The sequence below is a fragment of the Vulpes lagopus genome, chromosome X, assembly GCF_018345385.1.
Source record: "Vulpes lagopus strain Blue_001 chromosome X, ASM1834538v1, whole genome shotgun sequence".
Lineage (NCBI taxonomy): Eukaryota > Metazoa > Chordata > Mammalia > Carnivora > Canidae > Vulpes > Vulpes lagopus.
Window position 1 is genome coordinate 20268110 of NC_054848.1, and position 15451 is coordinate 20283560.

Sequence of the window (15451 nt, forward strand, 5' to 3'; positions counted from 1 at the left end):
CATAGGGGCTTGTAATTCAGGATACTTTTAACAGTGATTGCAGCAAAGGGAGGATTGAGTTGCTGAAGATAAGGTTAATCATCTTAACTATTTGAGCTTTGAATTATGGCTGGTGGATAAATCCTCTAAAATTCTAGAAATAGTGTGGTATAATGGTAAAGAGCATAGATACTGGGACCAGACTGCTAGTGCTTTCAGTCCTAGCCCTAGGACTTCGTAGTGTGTGACCTTGGAGAAGGGCTGAGTGACTTTCCTGGGCCTATTTTTTCCTTCCCTATTCACCTGAGAAATGGGACCCTATATCAAGAGTTGTTGGAAGAAAAAAAAAAGTTCTTGCAAGAATTAAGCCATTGAATTCTTATTAGGTGATTAGAATAGTCCGTGGTACTTAGTAAGCACTCAGTAAATATGAGCTATAATTTTAATGCTAATATTAATTCTCCATTCAAGATGGAGTTGGTTAGTATCAAAGAGTAGCAAATGATTTAATACATTAACATTATAAATATTTTTAATCTTTTATTGCCATTCTTGAATGCAAACATTTCCAAGTTCTCTAGTGTCCAAGAGAAGTCTTTTTAGCATTTTGTCACTGGGTGTTTAGGCCCAATGGAAAGGGGGAAAGGGTGCCCTTTTGGCTTTATTTACCTTTGTGTTCCATGAGGTTACTGGGTTCCTCAGTGTCGAATACAGGGACTTGTGCTGTGTATATGCTTGTCATTTTAATTTGTGAAAAGCATTTTTCTTAATTATTTTTAAATATCTACTTACCCAGCCAGTGGAAAAGAATTATGCTTTTGAGATACCTGATGTTCCAGAAAAATCTGAGTACTTGGAAGTTAGATACTCGGTAAGTCAAAGAAAGTTATTGGGTTTTGGTTGAGAATGACATTTCTCTATATTTGAAATTTCAATTAGTATCAGTAGGACTCCTCAAGCCCACAGTTCTTTGGGGTGGACTTATAGTAATGAGTAATTAAAATGGATACAATTAATTTGAATATATAGATCATTAGTTTTACTGCCTTTCTCGGCTTTCAAGTATGCATCTTTAAAGATTTTACTTATTTATTTGAGAGGAGGGAGAGTGAGAGAGCATGAGTAGGGGGGAGAGGCAGAAGGAGAGGGAGAAAGACTCCCTGCTGAGTGGGGAGCACATTGACGCAGGGCTCAATCCCAGGGCCCTGGGATCATGACCTGAACCAAAGGCAGATGCTTAACCGACTGAGCCACCCAGGCACCCCTTAAGTATGCATCTTTAAATAAGTGAGTTGAAACTGCACAACTGCTTGTCAAGTGGAATGAATGCCATGTGGTGGAGTTGAACATCATTAGTCTGTTGAAGTGTCCCTTCTGAGCAGCAGAAAAGTGAGAGAGGAACATCAGTGGCACTGTAGTGCTGCTCTTGCTCCTCTGATAGGCAAGGTCATTGCTGTGGGACATTAATTAACTGGGCCTTAACCTCTTTTTACCTCTGTTATAGAGTTTTGATCTCATGATGTTGGAAAAGGGAAACTTCTAAGAAATGTTTCTGACAGTGGTGATGAAAAGTACCATAGAAGCATTTTAAATGAGTTCCACTCTCTTGCTCTTATTCTTCCAATGGAGTGGTACTTACTTGGCTATTCTTTATCAGTAAGGCATGTACAGCTCTGGACAGAAATCCTCTTTTGGGGGAGCTTCTTGGCCTATTTTTCTTCTAATGAGTGCCATCAAGATGCATTATTTTGTCATTGTGAATTGTTTTTGTGTCCTCTACTGTGAATTGTTTTGGATTTCATGTATTGCAAATTACATTTCATATATATCAAAGGGGTTTCTTCTGGAGGTTCATAAAGAGGCTTTTGTTTATTTCAAATATAGACTTGGGAAAATGTAAAGTAATAGTTTTAAACAAAAAAGGGTTTTTTTTTCTTCTTTGCCTTTTTCAGGCTGAAATGCCACAGCTTCCTCAGGATTTGAAAGGAGAAACTTTTTCTCATGTGTTTGGGACCAACACATCCAGCCTAGAAATGTTCTTGATGAACAGAAAGATCAAGGGACCTTGTTGGCTCGAGGTGAAAAATCCACGTAAGGAAAAAATTTACGTTTGGAAAGCCAGGTTGCTGATAGAGGAGATTTTTAGAAGTTAAGGAATTGGTCTTTGTGTTTCAGTGCCTCTCCTTCCTTTTTTACGTTGTTTTCCACAAGATGTTCCTTAAGTGAGTATTGGGAATGTGTTTGGATCCACTTTATTGCTGTGGTGCCTAGCAGTTGAGTGGGAGAGGCGTTAGCCCAGGTGGTCGTTTGCATGCATCTCTCTTTGTGCTGTTGTTGGCATGTACTTCTGACCTGGCCGATGAAGCCCATCTGCTATACGTAGTGGACTGCTGACTCTGAAGGAGGGAAAGCATCACTGCCTGATGTGGCTAGTGCTCATTTGGTTTCCTACCTCATGTTTTCCAGTATTTGCATTTGTGATACTCTGTTTTGGCTTCATGAATCTCTCAAAAATGTTTTGTGAAAAAAAATGTTTTGTGATTCCTCTAGGGTGGCATTTTATTTTTTTAAAAAAACTTCTTTGGGTCCTAGATTCTTAAGAAAATCAGGTGAAAGCTGTGGACCTTTTTCTCAGGAAGATGAACATACTGCACATACACACGACTTTGCATACAACCCAATAATCGGACTTATTTTTAGTTAGATGTTGTAATAAGACATTCTTATTGGAATATGGGGTTGAAGACTTTCTCAGTTAATCACAGATATCTTAATTATAGTAGTTTTCCTTTTTCAACAAATGGCTATTGATCTGTTTTATCTGTTCTCTTTCAGAGCTCTTGAATCAGCCAGTCAGTTGGTGTAAAGTTGAGGCAATGGCCTTGAAACCAGACCTGGTGAATGTAATTAAAGATATTGGTCCTCCTCCACTCGTGGTCATGTCTTTCAGCATGAAGACAATGCAGAATGCAAAGACACATCAACATGAGGTAAAGAAATTTGTACCTATGCTTTTTAAAATTGTTTTGAAGATTTTAAAGAAGATTTTATTTATTTATTCATGAGAGACACAGAGAGAGAGAGGCAGAGACACAGGCAGAGGGAGAAGCAGGCTCCATGCAGGGAGCCCGACTTGATCCTGGGTCTCCAGGATCACGCCCTGGGCCAACGGCAGGTGCCAAACCACTGAGCCACCCAGGGATCCCAGAAAATTTTTGAAGATTTTTATTTATTCATGAAAGACACAGAGGCAGAGACATAGACAGAGGGAGAAGCAGGCTCCCCATGGGGAGTCCAGTGGTGGGACTCCATCCTAGGACTCTGGGATCATGACCTGAGCCAAAGGCAGATGCTCAGCTACTAAGCCACCCTGGTACCCCTGTACCTATGCTTTAATGCAATGCTTTCTTGAACTTGTACAACTATTCTACAAGGGGATATTATTCTTTCTGGAAGAGAAAGAATACTAATGCACTCCCAAACTCCATTTTAGAGATAGAACTGGATTTGTTGGGTGTTGGAGTTTTCTTTAAAGACTTAAATTTCTGGACTTATTTTTATTTTTTGTTATTTGAATTTTTTATTTTAGAAAACTTTAAGTGGACTTGGAATAATATAATGAACTTCCATAATCCTTTTACTCATTCAGTAGTAAGCAAGATTTTGTCACACTTGTTTTCCTTCCACTTTGTTTTCCCTGCTGGAAGTATTCTAAAAGCTAAGGTCCGATATTGTGTAATTTACCATTGTATACTTTGGTATGCATCTCTCAAAACATATACACTTTCTTGTAGAATACCATTATTGCACTTAATAACTATACCAGTGATACCTTGATCCTGTCTAAAAATAAAATACTCAGTCCATATTCATATGATTCTTTTTATCAAAAATGTCTTTTGGGATTATTTTTGACATCCATTAGTTTCAGGTGTACCACATAGTGATTTGATGTTCTTAGGCACTACAAAATAATCACCATGATAGGCCTAGTAACCATCTGTATTACCATATAGTTATTACAACATTACTGACTCAAAAATGTTTTCTACCAGTTGGTTTCCTTGAATCAGGATTCATGTAAGATTCACAGATGTTTAATTTTTTATGTCTCTTGAATCCCTTTTAAATGGGGGCAGCTTCCTCCCACTCTCTTTTTCTGTTGACATTGACTTATTTAAGAATCACTGTTTATTGTCTTATAGAATGTCCCATTTTCTGTTTGTTTGCTTCCTCGTGTCATTGGACATCTTCCTGTGTACCAGGGGTTGGCACGGTATGGCCTGTGGGCAAATCCAGCCTCACCATCTGTTTTTGTAAATAAAGTTTAATTGAAAGACATCCTGTCTATTAGTTCACAGCTTCAGTTGCTGTAGTTACTAGTCATGACAGTGGCCATGTGACCTGAAAACCTAAAATACTTAGTACTTGGCTCTTTACAGAACCAGTTTGCTCACCCCTGCTACTAGTTAGCACTAAATAATTTATTAGATTCGGTTTTGACTTCTTGGGTTAGTGTGCTCTATAGGTGTATGATATATTTCATACTGCATAATATATCAGCAGGCATGTAATGTCTGGTGAAACCACTGTTAGTGGGGCTGTGATTGATTAGTGGGTTCAAGTTTTCATCTGAAAGAGAAGTTTTTAACCTTGTCACTACTAATGTTTTGGGCTGAATTATTCATTGTTGTGAGGGCTGTCCTGGGCATTATGGGATGTTTAGCAGTAACTGTGGCCTCTCCCCGATGCCAGTTAACACCCCTCCCCCCTACTTGTAATAACCAAAAATACCTTCACACATCTCCAACTGTCCTCTGGGGGTGGGTAGCAAAATTGTTCCCATTTAAGAACCATTGATCTAATGACTCCCCCCTTCATTTTTTTACCTGAATGAGTTATTTCATTAGAAGTTGTAAGACAGTGTTTTAATTCTGTCATCCTTTCCACGTTTATTTATTAAACATGTTAAATATTAGAATGTTTACGGGCACCTGGGTGGCTCAATGGTTGAGCATCTGCCTTTGGCTCAGGTCATGATCCTGGAATCCTGGGATCGAGTCTTGCATCAGGCTCCCCATGGGGAGCCTGCTTCTCCCTCTGCCTATGTCTCTGCCTCTCTCGCTCTCTCTCTCTCTGACGAATAAATAAAATCTTTACAAAAATATTAGAACGTTTATTAGTTAAATTTTTCTGTAACATTAACTTTTCCTCATTAATCAGCACTATTTGGTTATGCTGCAGTAGTTTGTACAGGAAAGATGAGGTCATTGTGTACTTTCTTTTTCATTGCCAATTTTCTGAGTAGGAAGTTGGGGCCCTGCATTACATGCAATATTGACCAGTGATTTGTTAAATAAAAAAAAGTACCTGTCTTCTAGCCTTCAGAGTGAGGCTTTGCAGTACCATTTCACAAGAAAGGAAGTAGGGCTTCAGAGAAATTGCTGATTCAGGGCAAAAAGTGTCCAAGATGAGCCTGAAGTATCTAGTTCTACTAGAAAGCCAGGACAATATTAAAATCTACTGAAGATGTGTCACAAGAGCTCAGGAGTCAACTTGAAGAGTTTTCCAATGGCCAAAGATGGAGTAGTTTGAGCATGGATATAGATGGCTGCAGCAGATTGAGACAGATGAGTTCACCCTGATACCATAAGCACAAGTGACCCTGCAGTGGTCATCTGGGAAGGTGGCTGGGGAACCAACTCACTGGTTTGGAAACTGGTCAATGAAGGGATTGAGTCTAGCATTTCTCTTGACCTTTTTGAGCTCATATGGTACCTCAGGTAATCAAATAATCGATAAAGGGAAGTGTCTCTTCATAGAAGGTTTCCATCCAAGAAATGATGAAGGAGAAATTGAATATTATGACTTTGCAATCCCCCGTGAAATAATAGTTGTAGCCAGTGATCACCAGTGGCTGCTAGTATCACTAAAAGAGAGCTAACCAGACATGATGTGCCTGTGCTGTCTGATAGAAGCAATCAGTGGCAACTCTAACATATTTGTGCCAAAAAACTGAATATGATTTTGATCAGGCCTTCAGATCTAAATATGAATTCACCAGCAGTGTAGAAATAGAGGAACATGTTAGATGGTATTATTGGGATACAAGCAGCAGAATTGATACCATGGGGTATTTTATGAGACAAATGACCCAGTTTCTTCAACAGATGAATTGCAGGAAAATAATAGGTGGGGAGGGGTTGTGCCTATAGTTTTACATATCAACCAATCACAGAGTATGGGCTTACTTGGTAAATAAAATTGAGATTGTTGGGAAAACATGAAAATTTGAATCTTACCTGGATATTTAGTGATTTTAAGGAATTACTGTTAATCATATTAGCTATGATTGTGTTATATTTTAACAACTTGTTATCTTTTGAAGTAGTGGTTCTCAGTGGGGTGAGATTTTTGCCCTTTAAGGGGCATTTGGCCAGGTCTGGAGACGTTTTTGGTTGTCACAATTTGGGGGTGGAAGGTGGTGCTGTTGGCAGCCAGGGATACTGCTAAAAATCCCACAGTGAACAAAATAGCCACCATAACAAAGAATTATTTGGTCAAAAATGTCCATAGTGCTGAGGTTGAGAAACCTTGTTTTAGAGATACATGCTGAAGTATTTGTGGATTAAGTGATGGGTCTGGGTTTTGCTTCAAAATCATCTGGATAGGGATCCCTGGGTGATGCAGCGGTTTGGCGCCTGCCTTTGGCCCAGGGTGCGATCCTGGAGACCCGGGATTGAATCCCACGTCGGGCTCCCGGTGCATGGAGCCTGCTTCTCCCTCTGCCTGTGTCTCTGCCTCTCTCTCTCTCTCTCTCTCTCTCTCTCTCTCTCTGTGACTATCATAAATTTAAAAAAAAAAATTAACAAAATAATCTGGATAGAGGCAAGAAGTAGATAGGGATATTGAAGAGTTGATAATTGAAGTTGGGTGATAGGTATATGAGAGTTGATTGTGCTGTTTTTCTCTCTTAGTAAATGTTGAATGAGTGAATGAATGGGAGAGAGATTCTGTAGCCCTGTGTAAATTAGATGGCTTCCTAAGGGTTTAACTTACTTGGTTAGTGAAGTTGTTGACTCAGCAAATGTTTCTAAACCATGTGGTACTGTGATGGAATACTTGTGACTCATAAAAACAGAGGAGACAGATACTAGCCCAATAGCAGAAATAGATGTAAAACTTACAGAAGGATACACATACTCTGGATAGCATCTACTAAAGGAAGCTGCCCTAGCCTGGGAGGCCAGGAAGATATCACTGGTTAGGGAAGGTTCTTGGGATGCTCTGAGGATCAGCCCCTGTGGGAGAGTGAAGTGCATGCTCTACTGACTGAGGCAACCAGGTACCCTAGAAAGTACAAATTTTAAAAAGAAAATGAATAATAGCCACAACCCCTCTTCCCCAGCTATGTCCATGGTTGGCATCCTCCAGATTATTGGTCACACATATCTATAGCTTGTTTTTTAAAGAATGAGTCTTTGGGGCACCTGGGTGCCTCAGTGGTTGAACATCTGCCTTTGGCTCAGATCATGATACTGGGGTCCCGCATCAGGCTCCCTGCGGGGAGCCTGCTTCTCCCTCTGCCTATGTCTCTGCCTCTCTCTCTCTTTCTCTGTGTCTCATGAATAAATAAATAAAATCTTTGGAAAAAAATAATGAAGTCTTTAAACATCACTTACCTGTTTTCTTTTGAGATCCCTGGCTGGGAGTCAGGAGCCCTGGCTTCTAGTTCCAGGTTGGACATTAATGGTTCTAAGTTTCTCTACCCTCCTCTCCCCTTCTAGTTTCTCTATTTTTTGTTTGTTTAAATACTTTTCATAATAAAAAGTTAAAATATTCATATGGATTAAAATGTTTATCTTTTAATATTCTTGGTGGTTTTGATGAAAATGCAGAATGTATAGTAGGCATCCAGTAAGTGATCTTTTCCCCTCTTTTATTTGCAGATTATTGCTGTGGCAGCTTTGGTCCATCACAGCTTTGCATTAGATAAAGCGGCCCCACAGCCTCCCTTCCAGTCACACTTCTGTGGTATGTACATTTTTTAGCTGGTCTTCTAATGGCTTGATTTCAAGACTAGTTAGTATGTATTATTAAAGGAGTTTTATTTTTGTCAGCTGTGGACACTGAGTCATATTGGATTGGTGGTTCCTATTCAGCTGGTTTTGTTCAAGGAGCAGATTTGGGAGGCAATTTGGCATCTCTTTTCCGTTCCAATGGTTATGTTATTGGGGTACTCTACTTTTTTTTCCCTGGGTCAAAATTATGTTATCACTATTTCCTTTCATGATGTCATTCTAAGGCCCAGAATAGAAGCCTGATCAAAGTTTTCGTATGGTGAGGCAATATGCCAGGGCATAAATGAATGTTTCCCTATTTGGGAGGAGTTACAGCATATCAAATTAGAGTTGGGTTTGCTATGCATAAAATTCAGTTGGTGAAAATATCACACAGAAATCTGCAATGCCATGAATAGTCTTCAAGGAGGATTCTGACCTATTCCATGTTGAGACTATGGCCAATTAAATAACCATTTTTTTGTAAACAAAGGAAGGCCATAACACTATTGATATGTTTCCTGAAATCTTTTCCAGCCTAGACCAGCAGTTACCTGGGACAGCATCTCCTGTCGTATTTTGTGGATATTAGGAAAGTGGGATTAGAAAAACAAGCATAGAAGGGAATATTGTGTACTGTTGTGAAGTTTCACTCTTTAAGTGAGGTAGAATAATACATAGAACAAAAAATGGTGAGAGTATTCTGGAAAATACGCAGAAGAGAGCAACCATGAGCTCACTCAACATGTTTTTATTCACTTGCTTTGTGTATATCATGATGTAAACAGCTGTTTTGAGTGGCATGGAACTTAAAGTATAGTGAAGGAAGCTTTGGTCATTTTATTCTTCTAACTTGAAGAAGGTTGGAGTTCCTTCATTGTGTACTGGTTAAGGGTTTGGTGATGGGGGGATTCCCTGTGGGCAAGACTGTTAAACTTCCTTCATTCTGACTTGGACAGAAGATGTTTCATGAAAGTAGTTTTAAACATTTATAGGGAGTTAGGGTTCTATGCATGGCTACTTTTTAAATCTAATCTGTTAAAATTTTTAAAAATTGTGTAAATGACGTAACATTTTAGTTTCAGGTGTGCAACATAACAATTTGATAATTGTATGTATTTTGAAATGATCACCACAATAAATCTAGTTCACATCTATCATCATAGAAAATTGTTTTTCTTGTGATGAGAACTTGTCAGATTTACTCTCTTGGCAACTTTCAAACATGCAATATAGTATTGTTAACTATAGTCACCATGCTGTACGTTACATCTCTGTGACTTATTTTATAACTGAAATTTGTAGCTTTTGACCCTCTTCACCCAGTCCCCCTTCTACCCCACATCCCACCCCACCTTTGGCAACCATCAGTCGGTTATCTGTATCTATGACCTCACTTTGTTTTTTTAGATTGCACATATAAGTGAGATCATATAGTATTACTTTATATGTCTGACTTTCTTCGTTTAGCATGATGCCTTTCATAGTCTATCCATGTTGCAAATGGCAAGATTTTTCTTATTTTTTATGGCCGAATAATGTGCCACTGTATAAATATACCACTTTTCTTTATCCGTTCATCCATTGATGGGCACTTAGGTTGCTTCCATTTCCTAGCTCTTGTAAATAATGTTGCAATGAACATGGGCATACAGATATCTTTTCGAGTTAGTGATTGCATTTTTTTCAGACAAATACCCAGAAGTGGAATACCTAGATCATAATGGCAGTTCTGCTTTTCATTTTTTGAGGAACCTCCATACTGTTTTCTACAGCTGCTGCACGAGTTTACATTCCCATTAACAGTATACAAGGGATTTCTTTACATCCTAGCCAACACTTATTTGTTGTTGTTGTTTTTTAAATAGGCTCCATGCCCAAGGTGGGGCTAGGACTCATGACCCTGACATCAAATCAAGTGTCACATGCTCTACTGACTGAGCCAGCTAGGCACCCCTCTTGTCTTTTTGATAATAGCAATTTTGACAGGTGTGAGGTGATATCCCAGTGTGGTTTTGATTGCCCTTGATGAATGTGATGTTGACCACTTTTTCATGTACCTGTTGGCCATCTGTAGGTCTTCTTTGAAAAAAATGTTTATTTAGAGCCTTTGCCCATTTTCTTAAAGTAGGCTCCATGCCCAGTGTGGGGCTTGAACTCAAGACCCTGAGATCAAGAGTCATTTGCTCTACTGACTGAGCCAGCCAGGTATCCCAGCCTTTGCCCATTTTTTAATTGGATTGTTTGATTTATTGCTCTTGAGTTATAGGAGTTCTTTGTATATTATGGATATTAACCTCTTATCAGATATATGGTTTGCAAACATTTTCTCTTGTTAGGTTGCCTTTTCTTTTTTTGATGGTTTCATTTGCTGTGCAAGAGCTTTTTATTTTGATCTAGTCCCACTTGCTTATTTTTGCTTTTGATGTAATCCAGAAAAAACATTGCCAAGACCAGTGTCAGGGAGCGTGCCTGTTTTCTTCTAAGAGTTTTACGGTTTCAAGTCCTTGTATTCAAGTCTTTAATGGATGTTCACTTAGTTTTTGTGTATGGTGTAAGATTGTGGTCGAGTTTCCTTCTTTGGCATGTGACTGTCTAGTTTTCATATTACCATTTAGTAAAGAGACTTTTTTTCCCATTGTATATTCATATCTCCTTTGTCATAATTGACCATATATGCATCCATTAATTTCTGGGCTCTCTGTTCTGTTCCATTGATCTAGATGTTTATTTTTATGACAGTATCATACTGTTTTGATTACTATAGCTTTGTGGTATAGTTTGAAATCAGGGAGCATAATGCTTCCTGCTTTTTTGTTCTTTCCCAAGATTGCTTTGGCTATTTGGGATCTTTTTGGTTCTATAATGAATTTTAGGATTGTTTGTTCTGGCATTTCTTTTGAGTTCTAACAACATGACCAATGTTGAATCTTTTAACTCTTTAGAGATTAGGGGATTGTTTATATTTAAGACAGTTTCCATTTGGAAACGTGCAGCATATATGTACTTGAAATTGGACAGAGGTGGTGATGGAATCTTTTTTTTTTCTTACAGTTGTGTCTAAACCAAAGGACTGTATTTTCCCATATACTTTCAAAGACTACATTAAGGAAAAGGTAAATAACTCATTATTTATTTATTTTTTAAATATGAAGCATCTATTTGGAAAGAGAAAAGGAGGATGGTGTGGATTAGTAGAATTAGGCTATTTTATGTATTAATTTATTAGATCTAGCCTTGCTTAGATTAAACTATGGCATTAATCCATTCAAAATGTATTAGAAATGTAAAAGTAGAAACATTATTTAACAATGTTTAAATATTTTGCCACCTGAAAATAATGTGATTCTACACCCTGTTAGTAGGTAGATAGGCTCAAATCCTCCTTCAGATAGCTTTAGTGGAAGCCTTTCCAAAATGCATGATCATGTGTTTACTGTTTTGGTGAAGTGTTGAGTACCCCCCACCCCCCAGCTTAAATAAAGCCAAGTGAAGTTGGGAACACTGTGGATATTAAAGGGGACACATATTGGGAAAGGTTGATATGGGCTGACCAGCATTGAACAGTGATCTCTCAACTCTCAGTATACTCCATGAAGTTTTCATGGGTCCTTAATAAAATAGAGGGTGGGGGAAAAAGTAGTGTAATGTAGTGAGTTTGTCACAAAGGTACGCGTATACAGTGTAAATAATTTTTTTTTTTGAGAGTATGTTATTTTTTGGTGAAATGCTTGTGATCATAAGTTTGTGGGTTAGTTTTATTTTTTTTAATATCCTCACTTGACAAAATTTTAGCAACCTTGTCAGGTTCCACTTATTTTAAGTTGGCTTGAGAAGTCCAGTAGTCTGGGGGTACTGTTGGATCAGGCTATTATTTGTGAAGTGCTCTGAATCACCTATCCAAGTAAAATGACTTAGGAAAATTTGTTTAGAGTCAAACAAATTATCAACTTTGTAGCCAAGTTAGTTGCAGAAAACTCATAGCTACCAACTTCCATTTTAAGAGAGTCTTAATAAGAGTAGATCTTTAAAAAAAAAAGAGTAGATCTTTTGAATATCTGATTTATTTTCAGTGATCCAAGTAGAAAGAAGCCTTTTGTGTGAAGATAGGTTTTATTTATACTTAAGACACTTATAATTCTTAAATGTGTGTTTACTTTCACTCTGGTTTCTTATTTATAAGTTCTTAAATCATTCTTGGAGATTAGTTTATACAAACCTTGGGATTTCTTTATGTTGTAAATACATAAACAGCAAAGTCTACCAGGGATTATATAGCAAAGTAAGTAACATTTTTATAGGCACTCTGATTCAAATGCTTGTGCATTTGTGTCCAGATGCACAAACGTGTCCCTGTCGGGGGATATATCTGTACTTCATAATGCTCAGCATTTGAAGTTTTGCTTTATTTACACACTTATTACTAGAATGAGCTCCTCATAGACTTTTGGCAGTTACATTGTGAAACCCAGAATAAGCAATTTCATTGCTTCCTTTAGTTTTGTCATATGCAGGGCTTGATTCCAGGACCCTGGGATCATGACCTGAGCCAAAGGCAGATGCTTAACTGACTGAGCCACTCAGGTGCCCCTGGATGGATTCTTTTAATTCCAAGAAATCTAACCCTGCTTGAACAAGGAGCTAAGTGTAATACTTTAAGAGTAAGTGACTGGTATATTTTTATCTAACAGAATGTGAAGGTTGAGATTGCTGCAACAGAAAGAACATTGCTAGGTTTTTTCCTCGCCAAAGTTCACAAAATTGATCCTGATATCATTGTGGTGAGTAGATATCTCATCATGCCATTGGGGAACCTTTCATTCCTTATTAGTTATTTTCAGTACTTGTTGAGTAGCAGAGAACCTTTTTAATCTAGGTAAAATTGGTATATAACATTATTTAAGTTTCAGGTGTATAGTAGTATAATTTGACATCTGTATACACTTCAAAGTGATGACCACCAAGAGACTAGTTGCCATCCATCACCATAAAGTTGGTCCTCTTCACTTTTTTGCCCACCTCCCAAGCCCCTTCTGCTCTAGTAATTAGCAGTCTCTTCTGTGTATCAGTGAGTTTGTTTTTGTATAGTTTTGTTTGTTCATTTGTTTTTAGATTCCACATTTGAGTGAAATCATACAGTATTTGTCTTTCTCCACTGACTTACTTCACTTAGCTTAATGCCCTCAGGGTCTGTTCATATTGTTGGAAAAAGCATGATTTCATTCTCTTTTATGGCTGAGTATATTCCTGTGTGTGTGTGTGTGTGTGTAATACATCCTCTGTATCCATTCATCCATTGATGGTTGTTTTGATATCTTGGCTATTACAAATGAAAATAGGGCTACATATATCTTTTTAAGTTGGTGTTTTCACATTCATATAAATACCTAAAGTAGAATAGCTGAATTGGATTATAGATCTATTCTTATTTTTTTTTTTAAGATTGTATTTATTCATGACAGAAACAGAAAGAGAGGGGCAGAGACACAGGCAGAGGGAAAAGCAGGCTCTATGCAGGAAGCCCGATGTGGGACTCAATCCCAGGACTCCGGTATCACGCCCTGAACCAAAGGCAGACCCTCAACTGCTGAGCTCCCCAGGCATCCAGTCTATTCCTAATTTTTTGAGGACTCTCCAAACTGATTTCTGTGGTGGCTACACCAATTTACATTCTTACCAACAGTGCAGGAGCGTTCCTTTTTCTCCACATCCTTTCCACTTGTTATTTCTTGTCCTTTTGGTAATAGCCATTCTAATAGATATTGAGGTGGTTTTGATTTGCATTTCCGTAATACTTAGTGACGTTGAACACTTTTCATGTGCCTGTTGGCCATCTGTATGTCTTCTTTGGGAAAATTTGTATTTATGTCCTCTGCCTGTGTTTTAACTGGGTGTTTTTTTTTTTTATTGTTCAGCTTATGAGTTCTTTATATATTTTTTGAATCTTGAATCAGAGTGAAATGACCCTATGGACTGGTGGGAATTACTATAGTTTCTGCTAAAAGAAAGAGGGGGGAAAAAGAGCCAGCCCACTAGAAAGTAGTTGTTTTTCTCTAATAGAGAAGGAACTCATGAGTTATTGTTGAAGTTTAGGATATTCCAGTTATCTCCACTTATGAGTCCAGCCTATAAGTAAGTAAACTTGTGTTAACTATTGGTTTCTCTAAAATTTTGGGTTAGGGATGCCTGGATGGCTCAACAGTTAAGTGTCTGCCTTTGGCTCAGGGCGTGATCCCGGAGTCCCTGGATCGAGTCCCACATCGGGCTCCGTGCATGGGAACCTGCTTCTCCTCTGCCTATGTCTCTGTCTCTCTGTGTCTCTCATGAATAAATAAATAAAATCTTTTTTTAAAAAAGTAAAATTTTGGGTTAGTGGCCCAGCTGTATAGTGGTCATAGGAATTAATTCCCTCGATTTGGTATCAGTTTCCAAAGTGTAAGTATTTGAGTTTTATTTGCTCAGTGGATCCTTTTTTTTTTTTTTTTAAGTAATCTCTACAACCCAAAGTGGGACTCAAACTTAAACTCCAAGATCAAGAGTCACATATTCTACCAACTGAGCCAGCCCCATACCTGGAGCTCAGTGGATTTCTGTGACCTACTATTCTTTGAGGTCAGGGATAGGAATTTATTTCTCTCTTCATAACCAACTATATTCCCACTAGATAAAAGAGGTAATAATTCATTGAGTTACATTTGCCCTAGTTTTTAAGAGTCATAAATCAACATTTTGCTTTATGTTTCCTCTGGGTTTAGTTTATAGGCTCTTTGATGTGATTTCTTCCTTTTTTTTTCAGTTACTCAGATTATGTTGTGCTTTTGATTTTTTGGAGGAAAGTAGGATATAAAAGCATGTATTTTAAGTGTGCTATTGGTAATTTGGTAATATGAAACCCTTGCAAAAAGGTATGCTGTTCATTTCTCCACATTCACTTCTGCTCTTGGATACCTTTCTTGACCATGGTGTGGCCAAAGTACCTAGAGCTTGTAGGTTGTTATCAGTGTCTGTACCTGCTTCTCTTCCAGTATTCTAGATATTACATATTTTGTTAATACATCTTAAAAGGACCACGAAGATTGTTTCCACAGTGTCCTGTTTTGGTGCTTTTGCTCAGAACTAGGTCCTCACCCAGTTTCCCCTAGCAGTCTCTCTCAGGCCCCAAGGAGATGTCCTGGTGCTTAGGATAGCTGGCCTGCCTTAGGGTCTTAGACTCAAGTCTTCATGTGAGAAATCCAAACTGATAAGAGAATCCTGACACTGGTGTGAGTCCCTAATCCCAGGAATGATCATTTGGAAATGAGACTTCCTCATGTCCTTGGATTTCTTAATTTAATAAACAAAACTGCCATAAATACATAGTGGTACCCATTTTTAATTAAAATTAATAACAAGTAAATCTATTTATTGCTCTG

At 38.1% G+C, this 15451-nt stretch overlaps 1 protein-coding gene across 1 annotated transcript in view; it reads left to right on the forward strand.

Annotated features, from left to right (window-relative positions):
• Nucleotides 1-15451, forward strand: part of POLA1 (DNA polymerase alpha 1, catalytic subunit) — a 308927-nt gene that overhangs the window by 25965 nt on the left and 267511 nt on the right. Inside the window, exons 13-18 of the mRNA XM_041742017.1 lie at nucleotides 776-850; nucleotides 1932-2070; nucleotides 2815-2969; nucleotides 7929-8013; nucleotides 11094-11155; nucleotides 12731-12820. Coding sequence (XP_041597951.1) covers nucleotides 776-850; nucleotides 1932-2070; nucleotides 2815-2969; nucleotides 7929-8013; nucleotides 11094-11155; nucleotides 12731-12820 — 606 coding nt within the window. The remainder of the gene's footprint in view (nucleotides 1-775; nucleotides 851-1931; nucleotides 2071-2814; nucleotides 2970-7928; nucleotides 8014-11093; nucleotides 11156-12730; nucleotides 12821-15451) is intronic.